At 42.6% G+C, this 27,192-nt stretch overlaps 1 protein-coding gene across 2 annotated transcripts in view; it reads right to left on the bottom strand.

Annotated features, from left to right (window-relative positions):
- ppil2 (peptidylprolyl isomerase (cyclophilin)-like 2) overlaps positions 1-27,192 on the bottom strand; it is a 462,593-nt gene that overhangs the window by 165,187 nt on the left and 270,214 nt on the right. For both annotated transcript variants that reach the window (XM_068055345.1, XM_068055344.1), the window contains exon 14: positions 20,018-20,051. In XM_068055345.1, the coding sequence (XP_067911446.1) occupies positions 20,018-20,051 (34 nt within the window). The remainder of the gene's footprint in view (positions 1-20,017; positions 20,052-27,192) is intronic.

Genomic DNA, 27,192 nt, shown 5'->3' with positions numbered 1-27,192 from the left:
AGCCCGGAGCAGCAGCAACATATTGAGTTGGAGTGCTGTTGAGAGAGACGAGCAGCCAGTAAAAACGTGAGTGAAACCCAGGAATTTACTGTGGGTGAACAGTGAAAGATTGTTTCCACTGGTGGGCAAATGGAAAACATGGGGACAGAGACCGAGAATTCTTATCGGAAAAATCAAGGAGAAAGGGAGCATGAAGGCTCTTGAACTGAGGGCTATTAGTCCGTGGGATCATTCACCACAAGTGGCTACTGAGGCTAAAGCTGTAACATTTAAAAGGGAATGGGATAAATATTTGAAAAGGAAAAAATAGAAGGATATTCAGATATGCACAGTAGATGAAGTAGGGTGGGAGAAAGTACATGTGGAAAATAAACACCAGCAGAGAGCAGTTGGGCTGCATAGCCTGTTTCTGTGCTGTACATTCTATATATGTATGAACAATTCAAGAAAATAATCCAATTAGAAGAAAAACATAGACTTAAAATGGAAGCAACAAAGAATAAAATTTACAGGAAGAATTGATGGTCATGATATTCATGGGACCAAACGCAGGAAATATTATAAAATTAATTAAAATGGCTTTAGCATTTCTCAGTCAAATACAGATGCTGCAACTAATGTTGTATTTACAATATCAGTCTGTGTTCTGAAATGCAGGTGCCATAAAAAATGTTTTAAAGTTAATGCTGCTACTTAAGTACTGGCACTACTTTATGTAATATAGACGCTATGAATACCAACATCAGTTCTGGTAATCTGTAATAGGAGTGGGAAACTATCATCCAGCCCACTGTGCTTCTCTTTCCATGGGCTCCTGTACAGGTCTCATTCTCTTCATTTACTTCCTTTCTGCCTTAGTTCTGCCTTGCCATTGGGGCATCCAAGCCTCTTACCTTTGTGAACAGCAATCATCATAGAACCTTGTGGCCAAACACAAGGGCAAATCATATGCTTTATGCTGCCGATGCCAAGTTTTGTACGACAGGAGTGTAATCAGGCATTTGTGTGTGCAGTTGGCATGCCTGATACACAGCCTGCAAATTTTCTGCTCATTAATTTTAATGGATGGAAAATAGAGGTTGAGTCAAATATTCTGACTTCAGTGTTTGATATGCGCTGCCGACGACTGAAAACTGCTTTGGGGGCTCTAAATCATAAAATTTGGCACAAAAAGTTGAAATCTCATTTATTTGCTTCTATCTCATCTGAACAGACCTTGGAGTTGCAATTTAGGATTTCTTTACCAATGAGACAACACTAAGAACAGCTCTTCAGAAACTTTGAGGCCCATAAAATTCACACATAGCAAGCCAGTCAATAAGATACATAAGAACACAAGAAATAGGAGCAGGAGTAGGCCATTCAACCCTTCGAGCCCACTGCTGATGGCTGATCTAATTCAACACCATTTTCTTGCACTAGCCCCGTAACCCTTAATATTTTTAATATGTAGAAATCTATCGATTTCAGTCTTGAACATACTCAACAACTGAGCCTCCACAGCCCTCTGGGGCAGAGCATTCCAAAGATTCACCACCCTCTGATTGAAGAAATTCCTCCTCATCTCAGTCCTAAATGGCTGCCCCTTATTGTGAGACTGTGTCCGTTGGTTCTGGACTCCCCAGCCAGGGGAAATATCCTTCCTGCATCAACCCTGTCAAGCCCTGTAAGAATTTTGTAGGTTTGAATGAGATCACCTCTCATTCTTCTAAACTGCACAGAATAAAGGCCCAGTCTATTTAATCTTTCCTCAGAGGACAATCCCTCCATCCCAGGAATTAGTTTGGTGAACCTTCATTGTACTCCCTCTATGGCAAGTATATCTTTCCTTAAGGAAAGATATTTTGGTAAGGAGAGCAAAACTACACACAATACTCCAGGTGCACCTCACTAAGGCTCTATATAATTGCAGTAAGACACCTTCACTCCTATACTTAAATCCTCTTGTAATGAAGGCCAACATACCATTTGCTTCTTAATTGCTTGCTGCACCTGGAATGCATAAAACAGGCAACCCCAGTTGGCATATTTATACTGTCAAACAAATGGAATTAGTTAAGAGTGTCATTTGTTACAGGATATTCAGGAAGTAGATAGGAGCAAGTGCTTAGAAGTGGCCAGCAATGTGGAAACAGATAAAGTGCAAGAAAGATGGAGGGGAGGAAAAGATCTGAGATTAATTGAGTTATAGGGAAGATCAAGGATGTGGATAGGCTAACTGAGGAGCTGTTCCAGCTCGTAAGTGATAGTGGTGCCACCAGAACTGATGAACACAGAAGTTGATGAAATGGAGATGATAGCAGGCGAAAAGTGAATTTTCATTAGCACAAAATTGAAACATTCCAGACAATTATCCAGGCTGGAAACGTGATAATGACAGATAAACTTAGTGAGATCAGTGCAAAAGACAAGGCTGAAGCATTTGCATCCATCTTCATGCAGAAATGCTAAGTGGATGATCCATCTCACCCTCCTCCTGAGGTCCCCAGCATCACAGATACCAGTCTTCAGCTAATACGATTCACTCCACATGATATCAAGAAATGTTTGAAGGCACTGGATACTGCAAAGACTATGGGCCCTGACAACATTACGGTAATAGTTTCGAAGACCTGTGCTCCAGAACTAGCCGCACCCCTAGTCAAGCTCTTCCAGTACAGCTACAACACTGGCATCTACCCGGCAAGGTTGCCAATTTCCCAAATATGTCCTGTACACAAAAAGTAGGATAAATCCAACCTGGCCAATTGCCACCCATCAGTATATTCTCCATCATCAGCAAAGTGATAGAAGGGGTCGTCGACTGTGCTGTCATGCGGCACTTGCTTAGCTATAACTAACTCACTGACACTCAGTTTGGGTTCTGACAGGGCCACTCAGCTCCTGACCTCATTACAGCCTTGGTTCAAATATGGACAAAAGATCTGAACTCCAGAGGTGAGGTGAGAGTGACTGCCTTTGACATCAAGGCAGCATTTGTCTGAGTATGGCATCAAGGTGCCCTCGCAAAACTGGAGTCAATGGGAATCAGGGGGCAAACTCTCCGCTGGTTGGAATCATACCTAGCACAAAGAAAGATGGTTGTGATTGTGGGTGGTCAATGATCTCAGCTCCAGGACATCACTGCAGGAGTTCCTCAGGGTAGTGTCCTAGGCCAAACCATCTTCAGCTGCTTCATCAATGACCTTCCTTCCAGCATAAGGAAAGAAGTAGGGATGTTCGCTGATGATTGCACAATGTTCAGCACCATTCGCGACTCCTCAGATACTGAAGCAGCCCATGTAGAAATGCAGCAAGATCTGGACAACATCCAAGCTTGGGCTGATAAGTGCCAAATAACATTCGCACTACACAAGTAACAGGCAGTGACCATCTCAAACAAGAGAGAATCTAACCATCTCTCCTTAATGTTCAATGGCATTAACATCGCTGAATCCCCCACTATCAACATGCTGGGGGTTACCATTGACCAGAAACTGAACTGGACCAGCCACATAAATACTTTGGCTACAAGAGCAGATCAGAGGCTGGGAATTCTGCTGCAAGTAACTCACCTCCTGACTCCTCAGTGCCTGTCCACCATCTACATGGCACAAGTCAGGAGTGTGATGGAATACGCTCCACTTTCCTGGATGGGTACAGCTGCAACAACACTCAAGAAACACCAACCAGGACAAAGCTGCCCGCTTGATTGGCACCCCATCCACCACCATCGACATTCATTCCCTTCACCACTGACGTACAGTGGCAGCAGTGTGTACCATCTACAAGATGCACTGCAGCAACTCACCAAGGCTCCTTCGACAGCACCTTCCAAACCCGCAACCTCTACCACCTGGAAGGACAAGGGAAGCTGATGCATGGGAACACCACCGCCTGCAAGTTCCCCTCCAAGTCACACACCAGCCTAGCTTAGAACTATATCACCATTCCTTCACTGTCGCTGGATCAAAATCCTGGAACTCCCTTTCTAACAGCACTGTGGGTGTAACTATACCCTAAGGACTGCAGTGGTTCAAGCAGACAGCTCACCACCACTTTCTCAAGGGCAATTAGGGATGGCAATAACTGCTGACCTAGCCAGAAATGCTCACATCCCATGAACAAATAAAAAAATGAATGATATTTTAGACTCAGGTGATTCAACAGAGCAAAGACGAATGGCAAGGGCATTGGAATGAACATAAACCCATAATCCTCCTTAGGACTGTAAGTTGTTGAACATGCAAAAGGGAAACTGGAAGTAAAAGGAATTGGAAGTTGCTGAAACTTGGGTCTCAGAATGAAAGGGCAGAGAAGACTGGCAAAGAGACAATATGAGAATAGAATGGCAGTCAACATAAAAGGGAACCCAAAAATCTTCCATATAAATACTAAGTGGGTCGTAAGAGGTGGAGTGGGGCCTATTGGGACAAAGAGGGTAATATATGCTTAGAGGCACAGGGCAAGGCTAGAGTGCTTAATGAATACTTCATATTGGTGTTTACTTAGGAAGAGGAATCTGACAAAATAATCGCTCGAAGCAAAGAGAATAGAGGCAATGGATAGGGTAAAAATTAAGAGAGAGAGAGAGAAGGTACTGGAAAGGCTGGCTATGCTTAAGCTAGATAAGTCACCGGTCCAGATGGCTTTCATCCCAGGTTGCTGAAGGAGGTGGAGGTGGAAATAGCAGAAGAACTTGCTATCATCTTCCAATCTTCCCTAGGAACAGGGGAAGTGCCAGAGGATTGAAGAGTGGCAAATGTGACACCATTATTCAAGAAAGGGTGTAAGGGACAGCCCTTGCAACTACAGGCCAGCTAGTTTAACATCAGTGGTGGGTAAAGTTTTAGAAACAGTAATCACGAAAACAAATCAACAAGTGCTTGGAGAGGTTTGAGTTAATTAAGGATAGGCAGCATGGATTTGTAAAAGGTAGATCATGCTTGACTAATCTAATTGAATTTTTTGATGAAGTAACAGAGAAAATTGATGAAGGAAATGCGGTGGAGGCTGTTTATTTGGATTTTAAGAAAGCATTCGATGAAGTACCACATAAAAGGCTGGCTAACAAAATTGAGGCTCATGGACTAAGAGGGTCAGTGTCCAAATGGATAAAAACAATTGGCTTAAGGATAGAAAATCGCGAGTCGTGGTAAATGGTTGTTTTTCAGATTGGAGGATGGTGACAGTGGTGTTCCTCCACGGTCAGTGCTAGGACCACTGCTTTTTTTTGCGATATATAAATGACTTGAATCTTGGAATACATTGTAGAATTTCAAAATTTGCCAATAATACCAAACTTGGAGGAAATGCAAACAGAGAGGATGATATGAACTGTCTCCAACAGGACATAGGCTGGCAGAATGGGCAGACAAGTGGCAGATGAAATTTAATACAGACAAGTGTGAGGTTATGCATTTTAGCAAAAGGGATAGGGTGAGGCAATATAGACTCAATGGTGCAGTTCGAAAGACTGTGCAGGAACAGAGGGATCTGGGGCTGTATGTGCACCGATCTTTGAAAGTGGCAGGATATATTGAGAGAGCAGTTAGCAAAGCATATTAGATCTTGGGCTTCATAAACAGAGGTATAGAGTACAAAAGGTGGGAAGTTCTACTGAACCTTTATAAAGCTCTGGTTAGGCCTCAACTAGAGTACTGCGACCAGTCTGGTCACCATACTTGAGGAATGATGTGAGGGTCCTTGAGAGGGTGCAGAGGAGATTTACCAGAATGGTTCCAGAGATGGGAGATTTTAGTTACAAGGTTAGGTTGGAAAAGCTGGGGTTGTTTTCGTTGGAGCAAAGGAGATTGAGGGGAGATTTGATAGAGGTGTACAAAATTATGACAGGCAGAGATAAGTTAGACAATGAAAAACGGTTCCCATTAACTGACAGTACAAGAACTACGGGACACAGATTGAAGGTTTTGAACAAGAGATGCAGGGGGAATGTGAGGAAGAACTTTTTTTTTCCACAGCGAGTGGTCATGAGCTGGAACTCACTGCCCACGAGGGTGGTGGAAGCGGAGACAATTAATGATTTCAAAAGGAAACTGGATGCAGACTTGAAGGAAATAAACTTGCAGGGCTACGAGGATCAAGTGGGGGAAATAGGACTGACTGGATTGCTCTGCGGAGAACCAGCATCTGAATGGCCTCCTTTTATGCCATAAATGACTCCATGACTCTACAACAGTGGGATAATTCAAGATGGAAATGGAAAGAACAGAGACTTGAGAAAATGTTATCAATGTTACTAATGTGAAGAGAAGGAAATAGTAGATGCAGCTGGTATAGTTTTGTTTTCTGGGCAGTGTGAATTTTGAGGATGGAAAAGAACCATAACAGCAGAAAGCGGCATGTGTTTATAGAGAAAGGAAGGTAATAAAAAAAGCTTGTATTTATCGATCACTTCATTATGTCCTCAGAACATCCCACAATCAACGAATCATTTTTGAGTGTGGTCACTACCAGCATTCCTTGTAATTTTTTTGTGCAGTGAGCAGATGATTTGTTTAAACACGTGACCGTACATGCGCAGTATTCTAAAGGGGCTGACACGTACACAGCCTGCGCGGGGACTTGCAAGTTACTGCATGGCCATGCAGCTTAGAAGGAACATTGGTCACTGGTGTTTTGCAAGCAAGTGCAATTTGTGCACAGCAAGCTCCCACAAATAGCCAACAAGATGAATAATCAATTAACCTGGGAGGAACATCAGCCAGTGGGAGAACTCTCTGCTCTTGAATAATGTCACTGGATCCTTTATATCCTTTTGAACCACCAGAACAACCAGACAGCAGGGCCTCAGATGAACATCTCATCCAAAAATGCATTCTGGACTGAGGTTGACCAAAACAAAACTCAATCACTCGAGAGAAAAAAAAAGAACCTCTTCTTCCAGGGCTGGATTCAAAGCCAGAAAGAAGTAACAACAGTATTCTCACACACTACAGCAATTAGAATTTCATATTTCACCATCCACTCTCCTTGACATCCGGAAAAATCCTGAGACACATCTATTTCTCGCCAGTAACAGAAAAGCAAAAGCTGTCACGCCTTTCCAAAAGATTTAATTGCACAAAAAATATTTTTTCCCACGAGGAAACCTTTTTATGGTTGTTTCTGGAACACACTAATGCTAACCATGAAACATCATTAACTTGAAGGAGTTTCAAACATGGTGTCACCAAGATCAAATCGAGCCAAAAACAGGAGAGACTTACGTGGTGCTAAAGCCCATAAATCATTCCTATGTCGCACAGATGTAATTGCAGCTTTACAGAAGAATGATTTACAGAATATGAGGAAGCTGGGTCAAGGGAAGTTTAATTAATAGATGAAAAGCACTGGGCCACTATATTTAGGAGCAGCAGCTACTGTGTGAGGCTCAAAATTTCCCCAAACTATTCCATAATAATTAGACAGAGGTTATGTATTTATAGAAAATTATTAAAAGGTGAATTAAGGTCATGTTATCCTATGATTATTATATATTTGCACCACCCAAAAATGTTGTTTGAAACACCAGTGATAACATAGATACTTGAGGAGTATTGATTCCTCTTACTAATTAAACTAGGTATGGTAGTGTTGTGATTTTGTCACTAGACTAATAATCCAGACAATGTGAATTCAAATCCTGCTATGGCAGTTTGAGAATTTGAACTGGGCTTTTTAAAAATCTGGAAATAAAAAGCAGGTATCAGTAAAAGAAACCACAATGCTGTCAGATTGCCAAAAAAGCCCAACTGGCTCAATGATGTCCTTTAGGGAAGGAAACCTGCTGTTCTTACCCGGCTTGGCCTATGTATGATTCCAATCCCATACCGTGGTTGACTTTTAACTGACCTCTGAAGCAGTCTAGTGAGCCACTCAGTTGTAGCAAATCTAATCATACCTTTCTCAGGGCAACTAGAGATACCAGCCTTGCCAGTGATGACCACATTCTGAGAATGGATAATAAAAAAAAGAAAATCAGCTCATAGAGTGTGCACTATTTATTACCGCCATTCAGCTCATCATACACACCTGCTGTTTGGTATCAGCAGAGAAAGCTGGTCTAACCCATAAGAATGGAGCAGAATAAGACAGTGGGATTAGTTCTGGAAGGCTTTAACAAGGGACCAGCATAGACACAATGAACAGAATGTCTTCCAATAGTAATGTAAACTTCTGTGGTTCTACATCTGCAGGCCCTGGCATACCTAACTGGCAATGAATGTGAGGAACTATTGCCACACTCTGTAGCAGTAGAGAACCAGAGCTGTACCATCTACTCCAACTATAGCCAGCGACATGGATAGCCAATTATGACCTAAAATGTGGCACGGAGGTCCAGCTGCTCACAACTACCTCAACTTCAGCTAGAATTTAAAAAGTGGTTGGGCACTGGACTGCTCCATCACTTTGCTTGCAGACTCCTGCCTGCACCTTGGGTTTTCTTTCCCTACATTTTTGCTTTTGCCCTTTTCCATCAGCCTTGATAAAGATTGCTAATGGATTGAAATTCCTAAGAGTTTTCACAGACTAAGAATTTTTATCCTCCTATTCTAATATTGTTCTATATTTGTGTCTACTTTTCAATTGCATCTACCTGCAATTTTTCATTGTGAGCACTAGTACACTCTCCATATCCCTCAAAATATGTAGTTGAATCTATGTAAGTGAGCTAAGCTTGGAAAACTAGGTAATATAGCACACTTCCATTTGAGTTGGTCTAAAACCCATCGCTAGCCAGTAATAGAATATCTAGATTATAGTGATAGCAGGGAATTCCATTTTCATTAAATGGAACTTTGTGATTTTTACCAAAGTTTTTCCAATGGAAAAAATAAAACTAAACAGCCTTGTTGATGAGGATATATTGATTGGACAAAAAAGAAAACTAGCATGTTCATAGGTCCCAAGACTGATTCTTAAGATTAACTCTCTACAATAGCTCAGTAGAGATTTTTGGCATGGCGAACATCTAACGCAGTGTTTAAGTGGCCAGGTTAGTATTCCAAATGAATACTTTAATCATAAATTTCTTTTGTAATTCGATGTTACTACATCAACAGATGTACAGATGTGTTTGGGTAGTTTGCTCAAAAGTGAAAAGAATCAAGCCCTTGAGTTCCACAATACATTTTAATTAATCAAGTAATAACGAACATAACATTTTAAGCAGAAGAGACCATTTGCCCAGAGATCTCTTAAAAGGTTTCAGAAAATGTATCCATCATAAGTCAGATGCCCAGAACATGTCTACTTCCTTTTTGAAACACCTTTGTTTCCTGTTCAACCACCTGCACTGACAATTCATTTCGTATGTTGATCATACATTTACTAAAGGCATTTTTGTCTGATTTGCAGATGAATAAAGTAGACAAGCCTGGTGATAAGGTCCCTCTCAAAAGCTTTATCTTTAGTCTAGGCAGAATTATTTACGCCATGAAGAAAACTCTGAGGAAATTTCAACTTTTGTTGCGACCTCTGGCCTTACTCTGGGTTCCAGCAGAAAACAGCAACCAAAGTACAAATTCACAGCACGTCATGCCAAATATCAAACTTTTTGAAGCTTTTTTTCTGAGTACTCTCTACTCTTAACAGTCTCCCTGAACTCTGACTTGCATACAGCCAAATGGGGCACTATGGCTCTAAGGTAGAAGGTAACATTAGCTTCGATCTTTAATGCTATCGTCCTCACCATTCGATGCAAATGGCTACTGGCTCGCAGAGTTTCTCCAAATCACTAAGCAAAAGAAAAACATTTTGAGGTTTTCATGTTGGGAGAAATTCTTCTGTAAATTGTTATCTTAAGCAGCCTCTGTAGACTAGGCAATGGGTGATGTCAGCGGGAGATCAATGTCAGAGAGAGGGATCCCCTTCAACACAAGTTCTATACAACAGTCATCTTTTGCTGATTTTATTGTATCCGTTCCTGGTTAAGATTACCACCCATTTCCCGACTAAATATCAGGAATCTCGATTGGACACCCTAAAAATTTGTATCAAATGGATTTATAAAGAAAACCAGATGGAATCAAATTTTTATTTTGGTGTTTACTCTTTATTCCAACTCCTCAACCCTCCAAGAAAGTTCATTACTTGACTGATAGCTTGTGAAAGTTAACAGTGTTTGTTTTAATCATTACCTGTTCATTAATCATTTAGTTTCCTTGAATTTAGTGTAATGGTTTTTCACATCTACTTGCCCCTTTCCCTCACTGCTTCATTAATTCAGCTGTAAACCACTTCTTGTGCAGTGCAGTGAATAAGACAGGAACAGCGACTGTGTGGAGATATGCCAGGAGGAACTACTGGCCTTTTTCTGAACATTGTGAAGTGAACATTTTGTGGTGATCAAAGTGTTAGTTAATGGAACCTGGTAATGTCTGGGATGTTACTCAGCTATTGCCATGTTCTGGATGTCAGCTTCTGCCCCAAAGATAAACATGGGATAGTAATCCACAGTTCATGGTGAGCAGAACCTGTTCGATCGCAATGCGTGAGGCTTCCTTCAACAGGATTTAGTAACATAGGAACAGGAATAGGCCATTCAGCCCTTTGAGCCTGTTCTGCCATTCAATTAGATCATGACTGATCTGTACCTCAATATCATTTGCCTGCCTTCATTCCATATCCCTTGATACCCTTACCTAACAAAGAATTATTGATCTCAAGCTTGAAATCTCCATTGACCCAGCATCCACAATCTTTTGGGAAAAGGGTTTCAGAGTTCCACTACACTTTGCATGAAAACGTGCTTCATGAGTTCATTCCTGAATGGCTGAGCACTAATCTTAAGATTATGCCCTCTGGTTCTAGATTCCCCCACCAGAGGAAATTGAGTAATTATTTTTAACACCTTAATTAGATCCCTCGTCAATCTTCTATATTCAAGGGAAAATGAGCTAAATTTATGTAACATGTCTTCATAACTTAATCTTTTAACCGCATCATTCTGGTGAATTTGCACTGCACCCACTCCAATGCCAATATATTCTTCCTGAGGTGTGCTGTCCAGAACTGAACACAGTACTCCAGATGGAGTCTGACCAAGACTCTATACAATTGAAATATAACTTCCTTCCCTTTGAGTTCCAACCCTCTTGAGACATTCTACACAATTTAACTGAAACAGAAAGAATGGAGTATAATTAGAGAACTCAGGAATAAGGGTCAGGAATAAGGGTGATGAACTTAGAGCATGGATCAGTACTTGGAGCTACGATGTTGTGGCCATTACGGAGACGTGGATATCACAAGGGCAGGAATGGATGTTGGATGTTCCAGGGTTTAGATGTTTCTAAAGGAATAGGGAGGGAGGTAAAATAGGTGGGGGAGTGGCATTGTTAATCAGGGATAGTATCACAGCTGCAGAAAGGGAGGTCGTCGAGGAGGGTTTGGCTACTGAGTCATTATGGGTGGAAGTCAGAAACAGGAAAGGAGCAGTCACTTAGTTGGGAGTTTTCTATAGATCCCCCAATAGCAGCAGAGACATGGAGGAACAGATTGGGAGGCAGATTTTGAAAAGGTGCAGAAGTAACAGGGTTGTTGTCATGGGTGACTTCAATTTCCCTAATATTGATTGGAACCTCCTTAGTGCAAATAGTTTGGATGGAGCAGTTTTTGTCAGGTGTGTCCAGGAAGGTTTTCTGACTCAATATGTAGATAGGCCGACTAGAGGGGAAACTATGTTGGACTTGGTGCTTGGCAACGAACCAGGCCAGGTGGCAAATCTCTCGGTGGGAGAGCATTTCGGTGATAGTGATCACAACTCCCTGACCTTTACTATAGTCATGGAGAGGGACAGGAGCAGACGGGATGGGAAAATATTTAATTGGGGGAGGGGGAATTACAATGTTATTAGGCAGGAACTGGGGACCATAAATTGGGAACAGATGTTCTCAGGGAAATGCACGACAGAAATGTGGAGGTTGTTTAGGGAGCACTTGCTGCGACAGCTGGATAGGTCTGTCCCCATGAGGCAGGGAAGGGATGGTAGGGTGAAGGAACCTTGGATGACAAGAGATGTGGAACAGCTAGTCAAGAGGAAGAAGGAAGCTTACTTAAGGTTGAGGAAGCAAGGATAAGACAGGGCTCTAGAGGGTTACAAGGTAGCCAGGAAGAAACTGAAGAATGGACTTAGGAGAGCTGGAAGGGGACATGAAAAAGTATTGGCGGGTAGGATTAAGGAAAATCCCATGGCGTTCTACACTTATGTGAGGAACAAGAGGATGGCCAGAGTGAGGGTAGGGCCGATCAGGGATAGTGGAGGGAACTTGTGCCTGGAGTCGGAGGAGGTAGGGGAGGTCCTAAATGAATACTTTGCTTCAGTATTCACTAGTGAGAGGAACCTGGTCGTTTGTGAGGACAGCGTGAAACAGGCTGATATGCTTGAACAGGTTGAGGTTAAGAGGGAGGATGTGCTGGAAATTTTGAATGATATGAGGACAGATGAGTCCCCGGGGCCAGACGGGATATACCCAAGGATATTACGGGAAGCGAGGGAAGAGATTGCCGCGCCTTTGGCGATGATCTTTGCGTCTTCACTGTCCACTGGAGTAGTACCAGATGATTGGAGGGTGGCAAATGTTGTTCTCTTGTTCAAGAAAGGGAATAGGGATAACCCTGGGAATTATAGACCAGTCAGTCTTACGTCGGTAGTGGACAAATTATTTGAGAGGATTCTGAGAGACAGGATTTATGATTACTTGGAAAAGCATGGTTTGATTAGAGACAGTCAGCATGGCTTTGTGAGGGGCAGGTCATGCCTCACAAGCCTTATTGAATTCTTTGAAGATGCGACAAAACACATTGATAAAGGAAGACCAGTGGATGTGGTGTATATGGATTTTAGCAAGGCGTTTAATAAGGTTCCCCATGGTAGGCTCATTCAGAAAGTAAGGAGGCATGGGATACAGGGAAAGTTGGCTGTCTGGATACAAAATTGGCTGGCCCATAGAAGTCAGAGGGTGGTAGTGGATGGAAAGTATTCGGCATGGAGCTCGGTGACCAGTGGTGTTCCACAAGGATCTGTTCTGGGACCTCTGCTCTTTGTGATTTTTATAAATGACTTGGATGAGGAAGTGGAAGGCTGGGTTAGCAAGTTTGCCGATGACACGAAGGTTGCTGGAGTTGTGGACAGTGTGGAAGGCTGTTGTAGGTTGCAACGGGACATTGACAGGATGCAGAGCTGGGCTGAGAAGTGGCAGATGGAGTTCAACCCGGAAAAGTGTGAAGTGATTCATTCTGGAAGGTCGAATTTGAATGCAGAATACAGGCTTAAAGACAGGATTCTTGGTAGTGTGGAGGAACAGAGGGATCTTGGGGTCCATGTCCACAGATCGCTCAAAGTTGCCACCCAAGTTGATAGGGTTGGTAAGAAGGTGTATGGTGTGTTGGCTTTCATTAACAGGGGGATTGAGTTTAAGAGCCGCGAGGTTATGCTGCAGCTCTATAAGGCCTTGGTTCGACCACACTTGGAATATTGTGTTCAGTTCTGGTCGCCTCATTATAGGAAGGATGTGGAAGCTTTAGAGAGGGTGCAGAGGAGATTTACCAGGATGCTGCCTGGACTGGAGGGCATGTCCTACGAAGAAAGATTGAGGGAGCTAGGGCTTTTCTCATTGGAGCGAAGAAGGATGAGAGATGACTTGATAGAGGGGTACAAGATGATGAGAGGCATAGATAGAGTGGATAGTCAGAGACTTTTTCCCAGGGTGGAAAGGGCTATCACCAGGGGGCATAATTTTAGGGTGATTGGAGGAAGGTTTCGGGGAGATGTCAGAGGTTAGGTTCTTTACACAGAGAGTGGTGGGTGCGTGGAATGCTCTGCCAGCGGTGGTAGTAGAAGCAGATACATTAGGGGCATTTAAGCGACTCTTGGATAGGTACATGGATGATAGTAGAATGAAGGGTATGTAGGTAGTTTGTTCCTAGAGTAGGTTAAAGGTTCGGCACAACATCGTGGGCCGAAGGGCCTGTACTGTTCAATGTTCTATGACTCCAATCACTGCAGAACAGGAATCAAAGTAAATAGAATGCTGAACCATATGGTGAAAACAGTACAGTTCAAGTTGGAGGAAATCTTGCTCTGATCAGCCCACTCCTTGAGCACTATTTCTAGTCCTGGTTAGCTAGATAGAAGTGGAATGTTCAAGCCCTGAAGGAAATTCAGAAATAAGACACAAGAGCAATTCCTCATGTGAAAATATTAAGTTATTACATAGAATTTACAGCACAGAAACAGGGCATTGGGCCCAGCTGTGAGGGGGGGGAGGCTTAATGCTCCACACGAGTTGCCTACCACCCTACTTCATCTAACCTCATTTGCATAACCTTCTATTTCTTTCTCCCTAAACTTACTTCACTAGCTTCCCCTTAATGGCATCCATGCTGTTTGCCTCAACTACTCCATGTGGTATCAAATTTCACATCCTAAGAACTCTTTGGTAAAGAAGTTTCTCTTGAAATCTTTGCCGAATTTATTAGTGATCTTATATTTATGACCCATAATTCTGGAGCCCCCACAAGTGGAAACATTTTTTCTATGTATAACATGTAAACCATAAGATTCCCCTATGAATTGAGAAGGGAGGAACTCAGCCTGTTCAGCCTTGAAAGGAAGCTACAGGTATACAAAATTGTAAATGATAGAGAAAAGATAAATCCAAGACACTAATACAAAAGCAAAATACTCATGTACAAATTAAATTGTACGACATGAGGGAACAGATTCAAACTGGTAAAAGGCAAAGTTAGGACCGTCGGGAAATTATCCATTATACATGGAATGAAGTTCTGGGAAGGTCAGAGATGGCAAAAACCTGGCATAATTTAAGATACTGTTAGATGCTATGACTGAGGTCTTTAAAGACTTTCTGGATGCGTGGGTTGCTCATATGGGCTTAACAGCCTTCCTCTTTCATAACTTATCTGTGATAGATATAGGTCAGGGAAGTAATGAGGTTCGTTGATGTCTTAACTAAATTTTCTTCAAAATGTCAGGAAAACCCTATATGCCAAATGGGACATATTAATTTCATCTGTTGGTAACTTATCTTAGAGTTTTAATGGAAAAAAATCCTACAAGTTAACTTTAAAAAAAAACTAGCAGCCAAGATGGCCACTACAATTTACAATTGAAACACCATGAAATTGGACTACAAAGAGTCTAACAAGAAGCCCAGCCAGAATAATTTTGGCTAACTGAGTAGATGAGCCAGATAGATGATCCTCATGAGCAAACCATTCAAAGTCATCCTGAGGCATTCATAAGTGGAGATGTCCCTCTGGGGAGTTCGCACAGGCAACCCCACTTAAGAGGAGATTTGGGTTTTAGATTTTGCACCTCATTAAAAACAAAGGGGATCGATAGAACTTTCTCATCTTTGAAGAAACTGGAAGTTTTGTCACACAGACAGCAGACAGGCAGTAACTGAGTATACAGCAACAAAGCAGGTGGCTGCTCCCCTGTGTCTCTCTCTCCCCGGAAAATATCAAGGAAAGAACCGACCGCAACTAGGGACCCTCCAAGCCTACAGATCGCTATTGCCAGCAACAGGAGAAGAGAATCAACTACCAATTCTGCCTTCAGGAAAACTCTGAGCAAAGCAAGCCCACCACAAGTGCACTTTGACCAGTGAGGACTTCAAGAATACAGCTTCAGCTGAGGACTACTGGATTTACAGACTGTATTTAAGTTCCATTTATTCTTGACTTTAATCCAACCACCAAATCTGTTTCCCTTTGTAATCTTTTTGTGTGTGTGAGATTCTCGTGTGAATGTGTAGCGCATTTTTAGTGTTCTAAAATCAGGTTAGAGTGTTAAGCATAATAAACTTACCTCTTTCTTGTTTAAACTCAAGAAAACCTGTCTGATTGGTTCTTTTGCAATCATGTTAGAGGAAAAAGGTAAAACACTCACTAATGTGGTAAGCACAACCACTGTTTTTAAAAAGGAATAAACCCTGTTGCAGTCAAACAAGAGGAAGGGCAAAAGGGGAGCCTGAAACCCCCTCCTCACCTGGCCGTAATAAAAGTGTTAATTTGGTTTTGGTGTGAAGTAGTTCATAATTGTGACCGTTGCAGGTGATCCCAGGGCGGGTTTATTTTTATGTTTTTGTATGTTATTTAAATTGGTCTCTGATTTCCATGATTTGTTATAATAGTCCTTGCATAAAGTGCTTTCCATTCCTTACGTTATGACAGCTTTGGTCCTAGAAACTAACTTCAATGCATTTATTATACCTTAGTTAAGAGAAATCCATTTAAGAAATGAAAGAACTGAGTTGCCTCATAGTTATGATAATAGATATTTTCTTTGCGTACAAAAGATAATGGTTAACAGCCCATCCCAGGATCATCTAGCCTGAAGGTGCTCACACTGTTGAGGCAGAGAGAATCTTGAGGAACATGTGGTTTGTGAATTAATGGAGCGGAATACCCCTGTTCAGGGCAATGGCAAGCATGCAGGGGAGCCAGAATGTAAAGCGCAGAACTAAAAAGGATATCTCCTGTAATACAGTAATATCTCTAAATGAATGGGGCTTTGAAAAGAACATGTTAAAAGATCATCCTCCCCAGCTATTTGTATGCTAGAAAGAACCAACTCCAGGATGATATGCATATAACCCCCACTTTAAACAGGCGGTTTGAGATCGAGCTCTGCAAAGTGGAGCCAATTGAAATCAAACCCAGCTGTGTTTTAACAAGTACTATTAAGATAAAGTCACAGTAGCATGAGCTGCACCAGTAGACACTGTTTCCTAGGATAAAATCTACTTTTTGATTTGAAGATTGTTGAAGTTGATGAGTTGTGCTATTCTATAATAGCAGTAAATTGAAATGGGATTTTGAACACTGCCTATGTTAAACATTGGCAGTTTCAGTGCACTGCAAGTGGTTTTTCGTTATATCCAACAAACTATTTCTTCCATTAGGCCACTTTCAGCAGTGTTCCTTGCTGGGACACAATCTATCCTCAATAAGGAAAATAATACAAGCTAAAGGCCCCCATCAGTTTAAAACAATTGCTCTTTTACCATTTTCTAAGCAGCATAATATACAGCTTTTAAGAATTAGATATCAATTGGACAGGCTTTATAAACAATTTCTGTAACAACATGCCAGTTTGTACAGAACTAATGTACACCATGTTGATCAGAGTAAACTTCTTTGTCATCAGTGTTTTTAGAAAAATGTCTCACCCAGCCTTCCTTCTAAAGTGACTGCAGTTGTTAGGATCTATAAAATGACAATAATTGCTTCCTTAAATACAGATTATAATCAATAACTGTAAAATCAGCCTCAGTGATCACTGCTGTATGCTAAACGATGGCAATGTATTAGCAGGTATCTTTTTCTGGCAGGGATGAGTTTTTATCATTTCCCTTCTTTGGGCCAAACTGTATGATTAATCTCATTAAAAGTCCCCATTCCAAACAATACAAAGTGCATATACCTGCCTCTCAATTAGTTTGATTGCCAGGACTCCCTGCTACATCTGGAACAGCACAAGACTGACTTTCAGCAGCTGCTGGACAAAGCATACATCAGTGATGACATTCTGCACCAGAGGAAAGCCTGAAAAATGCATCAATGCTGGCGATGGAGCTTTGAACACCATGCTCTCCTGCAAGGAGGATTGCATGCTGTAAGTAGTTCCTGTGGGGAATACTCAGGCTGGGGTAAAGGTGGCAGTGTAACTGAATTTAACGTCAATGCAAATTAGAAGGGCATTAGTGTCATTGAAGGACTTTGAAGTACTCTGACGTCTGTTACTGTTTTGGCATCTGTAGTAGTGCAAACATTTACCACATAGATTTAATAAAATGGTAACCCTCATGGAATTTTCAGTATGATTGAAAACATGTTGTACATCATTAATGGCAAAAATATTTGACGAGAAATAAAAGAATCAAAATATGACAGATAAAAGGCAAGACTCAACGGGCTGAATTTTACCAGCCCTTTGGGGACGGGCAGGGAAGTGGGAAGGCTGGCAAAAAGATATGGGGTAGAGTACCTGATGTCTTCCCGCGCCATGCCATTTTGCCAGCAGCAGGAAAGCTGGCAGACAGCCTGCCTGCCTAGAACGTAAGTGAGCCACTTAGGGCATCTTCCTGCCTCCCTGGCATTCTACCAGCAGCTGGGGGGCCCACCGCAGCGTAGGGAGCCTGCCAGGTAATCCCTGGCGGCTTCCCACTGACCTCTGGTGGGGGGCCTCCTTGCCCCACAGAGGGGTCCTCCAGCGGCAATGGCGAGGGCCTGCCTGACTGGCCCCGGCACACACAGATGCAACCTCGTCCTCCAGGTGCAGCCCCAGCAGTGGCCACAGCTAGTAGTGGCACTGCTGAGCTGTCAGCCCTCTGATTAGGCCAGCAGCTCTTGGGTCACTGACCCGAAACGTTAACTCTGCTTCTCTTTCCACAGATGCTGCCAGACCTGCTGAGTGAATCCAGCATTTCTTGTTTTTGTTTCAGATTTCCAGCATCCGCAGTATTTTGCTTTTATTTTAGTGTTTAATTCACTGCCACTTCTCTTCCAGGAATGCCTACCTTGAAGAAGTTCTGCTCTTCTCTCCGACGGGATTTTCGTTTGTCTCTTTTACCTTGTTCACCTTCATTGCTTTCTATTTCCCTCCTGGTGTTTGATAAGTTATCTACCAAAAATGCTTTGTCTTTCAACACACCATTAACATATTGTTTGCCTTTGCTCCGTGACCTTTTGGTCAGCTATGTGGCCTGGTCCAATCTGCACCTTCTCCTTTGTTATCTCTTGCCCAACCCCCACCTCACTTGTTTATAATCTGTGACTTTTCTAATATTTGTCAGTTCCGAAGAAGGGTCACTGACCCGAAACGTTAACTCTGCTTCTCTTTCCACAGATGCTGCCAGACCTGCTGAGTGAATCCAGCATTTCTTGTTTTTGTTGCAGCTCTTGGGGGTGGGTGACTGGCAAAACACAGCCCTGGTCCCACCACCTGCGGCAGGACTCCTATTGCCTCCACTAAATCCAGCTCAATATTTCATCCCTTTTGCAGACAGCATCTTCACAAGAACAAAATTGAAGATAAGCCATTGAATATCAGCAAATTCAGCACTAGTAAAGCAGTAACAGGTATATAGATTACAAAAATTTCTTGTGTTGTTGTCTAGACAAGTCTAATTACAGCCAACCAGATAATGACTAGCCCTTCTGTGAAGTTAACAGCTACACGCGATTTCAAAAGTTTCAGGCCACAACTAATATTTTACAAGATGAACCAATTTGACCTCAACGTTTGACCTTCCTCAATGGCATGGGCTGCAAGTGATGACCAGCTCACAGCTTTATTTATTTCACTCGCATCAGTGCTGAGCAAGACATGTTTGCGAAGGGTGGCCAATTTTGCCAATGCAGACTGTGCCATGCTTGCAAGGGATAGACTCAACAACAGATCTGCAATGTTCACTTCACAAAGCCCTGATAATGCTGCATCGCATCCCATGAATGTATGGGATGACCAATATGGTCTTAGGACTATCCTTTTTTTTCCCCAACAGTGAGAGATCTCTCATTTCCAAAATCATCCGCAGATGACTGAAGCCACTAAGAGTGAATTCCTCTTGCCTGATGCAGCTCTATACCAGGAAGAGCTGGGTGAGAGAGCCCCAACATGATTACTGAGAGCTCTGACAAACTCCAATGTTTGTTGCTGGGTGGTGTTGCCTGTTTGTGTACCTGTAATCGGCAGTCCGCATGTTAGTCATTGGACCTTCGCATCAAGGAAAGGAACATAGAGTTTTCCTCGATCTCCCATCTTGATCAGATGAAGAAAATACAACAATTTCCTTTCCAATGTTGCCAAATAAAGAAAGTGCCATCTGTCTAAAGCTGGCTGAGGTTAGGGTGTGTTGAGATCATGTTGCATCAGTCGTGTCATTGTGTCTTACTTTGTTTATAAAATGATAAAGTGTTTGATGGGAACCTTTATAACACAACACTGCTGTATTATCAAAATGAATGGATGCAAGCGTAAAATCAAATGTGGACCAAATCTTACCAGTGCCTGTACCAGTGGGGTCTCCTCCTTGAATCTGGAAAAAGAAAGAAGCCTCCTTAACAGCAGCAACAACTTGCATTTCTATAGGCTCCTCATGTACAGAAAAAATTCTCATAGCATTCTACACCAGAGAGGGAAATCCAGGGACTATTCTACAGTAGAGATAGGCAATAGACACTGAACAGTATGGAAAAATGGAAACGACTTAGTTGGGGAGGTGCGAGAAGGTATAGTCAAAGAGAAGTGCACAGAGGAGGTGGTTGAAAGCAGGATAGAAGTGACAAGGTTGATGAGTGAGGAATGGAATTGCCAAAGACAGAAACATAATTATGCATAATGATGGCCCCTAACAAGGCAATGGGAGTAAGAAACAGCTAAACGTGAGAGGGACAGAGGTCTTGTCGAGGCACATCAGATGACAAGATATCGCTCTGTTGAGGTGCAGCGAGATGATGAGGACATCTGAAGTCAAGTACGCAAATCTTGCCAATTCAATGGGGTATGAAGACCCAGTCTGCTTGGTGAAAAAGGGTGCCAGGATTGTCGGACTTTATGGGGGTAAACACATGCCCGTGGCATTACGAATGAGTTGTAACTTATGATGGAGATTTGTGTTTCAGTACAAACCGATAATGGGATAATGTTTCTGCAATTTCAGATTACTGGATCAAGGAAAGTAGCCAACCATTTTCTTCAGGTAATCATTTAAACGGAATCATCGAATTCTACAGCACAGAAGATAGTTATTCAGTCCAGCATTCCTGTGCTGGCTCTCTGAAAGAGGTATCCAAATCCCTTGTCCTTTCCTGATAGACTTTTAACTTTTTCCCTCAATATTTATCTGCATACTTTTTAAAAGCTACCAGCTGATCTCCTGAGGCATTGCACATAGAGTCAAGAGCACATTTACAATGGAAGCTGTTCTGAAAACCTGCCCTGATACAATTATGCCCTCCTGCCAGTGGTGGTGCTACAGCATCTCCAATGAACACAGAAGAACTACAGTGTGACAGGTTTACACAGTTTCCATGATAAATGTGGCCAGAGGAATCTATAATGGAAAAGGTGGACAGGAGTGTGCACAGATGTATATGACTAGATTGATCTCCTGTGGCACTGCAAACAGAGAGTGAAGATCAAGGTAGCCTTCAGATGAAGTGAGGTTAGAGGCCAAGGGATGTTTGGACCAAGGTGCACAGATGTAATTCAGTCACCATTTTAAAACTATTATTTTTACATATTTCCGCCATACATTCCTATGTCCACAATTACAATGGAAACTGCTATGCAAAGTCATCACGCTGCAATTACACTCTCCAGCTAATAGTGGCTCATAACTAAGGGCTGTTATCCCTGGTATCCTAGTGAATCTCTTCTGTACCCTCTCTATAACCTTGAAATCCTTCCTAAAGTTATGCATCCAAAACTGAAACACAATGATTTGAAACACAAACATATGATTTTTATAGCTTTAGCTCTTTGCTTTTGTACTTAATGCCCCAATTTATAAAATTGATGATGCCATATTATTGCTCTATTCTTTCCAGCTTGCTCCATCTGTCATCCCACTTTTAAAGATTTGTGTATGTGAACGTCTAAGTGATTCTGCTGCTTTGCTCTTTTTAGTATATATTTCTTCTGATTATTCTTGCTTTCAAAGTGTATCAGCTCAAAGTTTGTCCACATTAAATTTCATCTGATACCTACCTAATCTACTACCCTCTCATGTCCTCCTGAAATCACATAATTTTCTAGTTAACCATGCCCCTTAACTTTTTGCCTCATCCACCTGAAACTTTAACTCTGTTTCACTCTCCACAGAAGCTGCCTGACTGACTGAGTGTTTCCAGCATTTTCTGTTTTTATTTGATTTCCAGCATCCAGTTATTTTGCTTTTGTTAACAACAATTTGTATTTATGTAGCACCTTTTACATAAAATGTTCCAAGGTGCTTCACAGGAGCATTATAAAACAAAATATGACATCAAGCCACAATAAGGAGTTATCAGGTCAGATGACCAAAAGCTTGGTCAAAGTGATAGGTTTTAAGGAGTGTATTAAAAAAGGAAAGCGAGGTGGAGAGGCACAGAGGTGTAGGGAGAGAATTCCAGATCTCAGGCTCAGGCAACTGAAGGCACAGCAACCAATGGTGGAGCAAATAAAATCGAGGATGGTTAAGACACCAGAATTACAGGAGAGCAGATATCGTGGAAGCTTGTGGGGCTGGAGGAGATTACAGAGATAGGGAGGGGCAAGGTCAGGGAGGGTTTTGAAAATAAGGATGAGAATTTTTAAATCAACACATTGCCTGACCAGGAGCCAATGTAGGTCATCGAGCACAGGGGTGATAGGAGCGTGGAACTTGGTGCGAGTTAAGACAAGGGCAGCAGGGTTTTGGATGACCTCAATTTTACAGATGGTACAATGTAGGAGACCGGCCAGGAGTGCTAGAATAGTCAAGTCTACAGTTAACAAGGTATGAATGAGGGTTTCAGCAGCAGGTGAGCTGTGACAGGCGCGAAGTCAGACGATGATACGGAGGTGGAAATAGACAGTCTTAATGATGACTGAAATACAAGGTCAGAAGCTCAGCTCAGGGTCAAATGTGACACCAAGGTTATGAACAGACTGGTTTAATCTCAGACTGCTGCCAAGGAGAGGGGTGGAGTTAGTCACTAGAGAACAGATTTTGGAGCGGGGACTGAAAACAAAAGCTTCAAACTTCCCAATATTTAATCAGAGGAAATTTCTGCTCACCCAGTACTGGACATCAGATAAGCAGTCTGATAGTTTAGCAACAGTGGAGGAATCCAGAGTAGTGGTAGTGTCATCAGCATACATCTGAAAACAATGTGCTTTCGGATGATGTCGCCAAGGGGCAGCATGTAAATGAGAAAAAGGGGGCCAAGGAGGGGGACAGCTGAGATAACAGTGCAGGAGCAAGAAGAGAAGCCACTGCAAGTGACACTCTTACTACAATTAGATAGATAAGGCTGGAACCAAGTGAGAGAAGTCCCATCCAGCTAGACGTGAATGGAGAGGTATTGAAGGAGCCTTGGTTCAAACATGGACAAAACAGCTGAACTCCAGAGGTGAGGTGAGAGTGACTGCCCTTGACATCAAGGCAGCATTTGACTGAGTATGGTATCAAGGAGCCCTAGCAAAACTGAGGTCAATGGGAATCAGTGGGAAAACCCTCCGCTGGCTGGAGTCATACCTAGCACAAAGGAAGATGGCTGTGATTGTTGGAGGTCAATCATCTGAGCTCCAGGACATCACTGCAGGAGTTCCTCAGGGTAGTGTCCTAGGCCCAACCATCTTCAGCTGCTTCATCAATGACCTTCCTTCAATCATAAAGTAAGAAGTGGGGACGTTCGCTGATGATTGCACAATGCTCAGCACCATTCGTGACTCCTCAGATACTGAAGCAGTCCGTGCAGAAATGCAGCAAGACCTGGACAACATCCAGGCTTGGGCTGATAAGTGGCAAGTAACATTCGCGCCACATAAGTGCCAGGCAATGACCATCTCCAACAAGAGAGAATCTAACCATCTCCCCTTGACATTCAACAGCATTACTATCGCTGAATCCCCCACTATCAACATCCTAGGGGCTACCATTGACCAGAAACTGAACTGGAGTAGCCATATAAATACCATCGCTACCAGAGCAGGTCAGAGGCTAGGAATCCTGAGGCGAGTAACTCACCTCCTGACTCCCCAAAGCCTGTCCACCATCTACAAGGCACAAGTCAGGAGTGTGATGGAATACTCTCCAATTGCCTGGATGGGTGCAGCTCCAACAACACTCAAAAAGCTCAACACCATCCAGGACAAAGCAGCCCGCTTGATTGGCACCCCATCTGCAAACATTCACTCCTCCATCACCGACGCACAGTGGCAGCAGTGTGTACCATCTACAAGATGCACTGCAGCAATGCACCAAGGCTCCTTAGACAGCACCTTCCAAACCCGTGACCTCTACCAACTAGAAGGAAAAGGGCAGCAAATACATGGGAACACCACCACCTGCAAGTCACACACCATCCTGACTTGGAACTATATCGCCGTTCCTTCACTATCGCTGGATCAAAATCCTGGAACTCCCTTCCTAACTGTGGGTATACCTACCCCAAATGGACTGCAGCGGTTCAAGAAGGCAGCTCACCACCTTCTCAAGGGCAATTAGGGATGGGCAATAAATGCTGGCATGGCCAGCGCCGCCCACATCCCATGAATGAAAAAAAAAGGTGGCGATACTGCAGGGACAAACCAAGGATATTCCCACAAGGAGGAAGGATGGAGCATCCAAAGTGATAACTCTCTGGATGACAAAGGAAATAGAGCTTAAAATAAACCACGAAAAGGAGATTTATGACAAATGTCAGGCACAGAATACTATCAAGAACCAGGCAGAATACAGAGAGTGCAGGGGAAACTGAAACCGGATACAAGGGCAAAGGAGAGTGTAAGAAAAGATTAGCGGGTAAAGTAAATGGGAAGCCAAAAATCTTTGTAAACATATAGAAAGTAAAAGGATAGTTAAAGAAATGGTGGGGCCAAGGGCAAAAAAAAAAGAAATTTGGTGGAGGTAGACACCGTGACTGAGGTACTGAATGAATCATCTTCTTCTTAGGCAGTCCCTCAAGAATGAAGATGACTTTCTTCCACTCCATGGTTGTGGGTCCTTAGGTGACTGAATAAAACTGACTGAATACCTTGCCCTTGTATCACAAACTAAGAGGATGAAGTTAATGTTACAAAAGAGACTTTGTATTGGATAAAAACAGATAGAAAGGAGGTTCTAAATAGGTTGGCATCACTCATCACCCGGTAAAGATGGGATGCATTCTAGGTTGCCGAAGAAACCTCAGGTGGAGATAGCAGAAACTTCTGACCACAATCGTTCAATCTTCCTTGGGTGTGGAAGCAGTGCCAGAGGACTGGAGGATTGCAAATGCTACACCCCTCTTCAAAAAAGGGGTGAGGGATAGACCAGGTGATTACAGGCCAATCAGTCTAACATCAGTGGGGGAAAACTATGAGGGATCATTGTCAAAGACAAAATTAATTCCCATTTGGAGAATTAGTGTCAATAAGGGACAGTCAGCATAGATTTGTTAAAGGTTGATTGTGTCTGACTAATCTGATTGTTACTTTGTCAAAGAAATCGAAGAGGTTAGGTGCAGTAGATGTTGTATATATGGCGTTTCAAAAGACATTTGATAAAATACCACATAACAGACTAATTTGAAAAATAAAAGCACACGGTATTAAAGGGACGGTGGTAACTTTGGTACTTAATTGACTACAGAGGCAGACAGGAGTGGTGGATGGTTATTTTTTGTGACTGGAGAGAAGCATGCAATGGGGTTCACTCAGGTGTCGGTATTATGGCCATTTGTTTTGTTACATATAAATTACCTGGACTTGGGTATAGGAAGTACAATTTCAAAAGCAAAATACCGTGGGAGGCTAGAAATCGGAAAAAAACCCAGAAAGAGACAAATGTTGTGTCCAGAGAAGGTATGAATGGCAGAATGATGAACAGCTGCCATCTGAAAGCAAAAACATGAGAAAAATGAGTAAAACCAAAACCTGCAAAAAAAAAGGAAACAAAATTATAGTCCAAAATTGTTGAACTCAATGTTGGGTCCAAAAGGCTGTAAAGTGACTAAGCGAAAAATTAGGTGCTGTTTGTCAAGCTTAGACTGAGCTTCACTGGAACACTGCAGGAGGCAGAGGACGGCGAGGTCAGTGTAAGAGCAAGGTGGAAAATGAACAAATTTCAGACGACCGGAAGCTCAGGTTCAGGCTTGTGGACTGAATGGAGGTGTTCCACAAAACGGTCACACAGTCTGCGTTTGGTCTTCCCAATAGACAGCAGACCGCATTGTAAGCAGAGAATATTGTATACTAAATTCGAAAAGGTACACGTAAATCGCTGCTTCTGATATGTCTTCCTTTTGCCTCAAACGAGGATTTCACCCTCACTGTGGTTGATAGGGCCCTCAAATGTGTCTGTCCCATTTCCCACATTTCCAATCTCACTCCTTCCCCTCCCTCCCAGAGCCATAATTGGGTTCCCCTTGTCCTCAACTTCCACTCCACCAACCTCTGTATTCAATCGATCATCCTTTGTATTTCCGCCACCTCCAGCGTGATGTCACCACCGAACACATCTTCTCCTCCCCTCCTCGTTCAGCATTCCAAAGGGACCGTTCCCTCCACAATATCCGGGTCCACTCCTCACTCACCTCCAACACTCCATCCCCTTCCCGTGGCACCTTTCCATACAAGCGTAGGAAATGCAACACCTGCCCTTTCACTTCCCTCCCCCTCACCATGCAAGGCTCCAAACAATGCTTCCAGATGAAACAATGATTTACATGTACTTCTTTCAATTTAGTATGGTGTATTCATTGCCTACAAATGCAGTCTGCTCTGCACTGGGGAGACCAAAAGCAGATTGGGCGATTGCATTGTGGAACACCTCTGTTCAGTCCACAAATGTGATCCCAACCTTCCGGTCGCCTGTAATTTTAATTTAAACCTTGCTCTCATGCTGACCTTTCTGTCCTCAACCTCCTTCAATTTAGCTCAGTGCAAGCTCGAGGAACTGCACCACATCTTCCGATTCGGCACTTTACAGCCTTCCAGACTCAACAATGAGTTCAACAATTTCAGTTCAGAACCTCTGTCCTCATTTTGTTTCCTTTTTCTTTGCAGGTTTTGATTTTGCTCTAGTTTTTCTCATCTTTGCTTTCGCAGACAGCTGCTCATCATTGTGACATTCACACCTCCTGTAGGCACATCTTTTGTTTCTTTAATCATCGCATTACTACTTCCTTTGGTCCTGCACCACCAACTCTTTGGTCATTTCGTCTCTCTTGTCTTCCACTCAATCACAGAACTTCCCTTTTGTCCACCCACCAACCCCCCTTTCACATGCTTAAAACCTATTACATTTCTAACCTAGCCCAGTTCTGATGAAAGGTTATTGACCTGAAACATTAACTCTGTTTCTTTCTCCACAGATGCTGCCTGACCTGCTGAGTATTTCCAACATTTTCTGTTTTTAGTACAATTTCGAAGGTTGGGGATAATACAAAACTTGGAAATGTAAAAAATGAGCAGTAAAGCAGCAGACTTCAGGAGAATATAGACAGACTGAT

This window comes from Heterodontus francisci, chromosome 23 (genome assembly GCF_036365525.1).
Source record: "Heterodontus francisci isolate sHetFra1 chromosome 23, sHetFra1.hap1, whole genome shotgun sequence".
In the NCBI taxonomy this organism is placed as follows: Eukaryota; Metazoa; Chordata; class Chondrichthyes; order Heterodontiformes; family Heterodontidae; genus Heterodontus; species Heterodontus francisci.
This window is presented reverse-complemented; position numbering and strand designations above follow the sequence as displayed.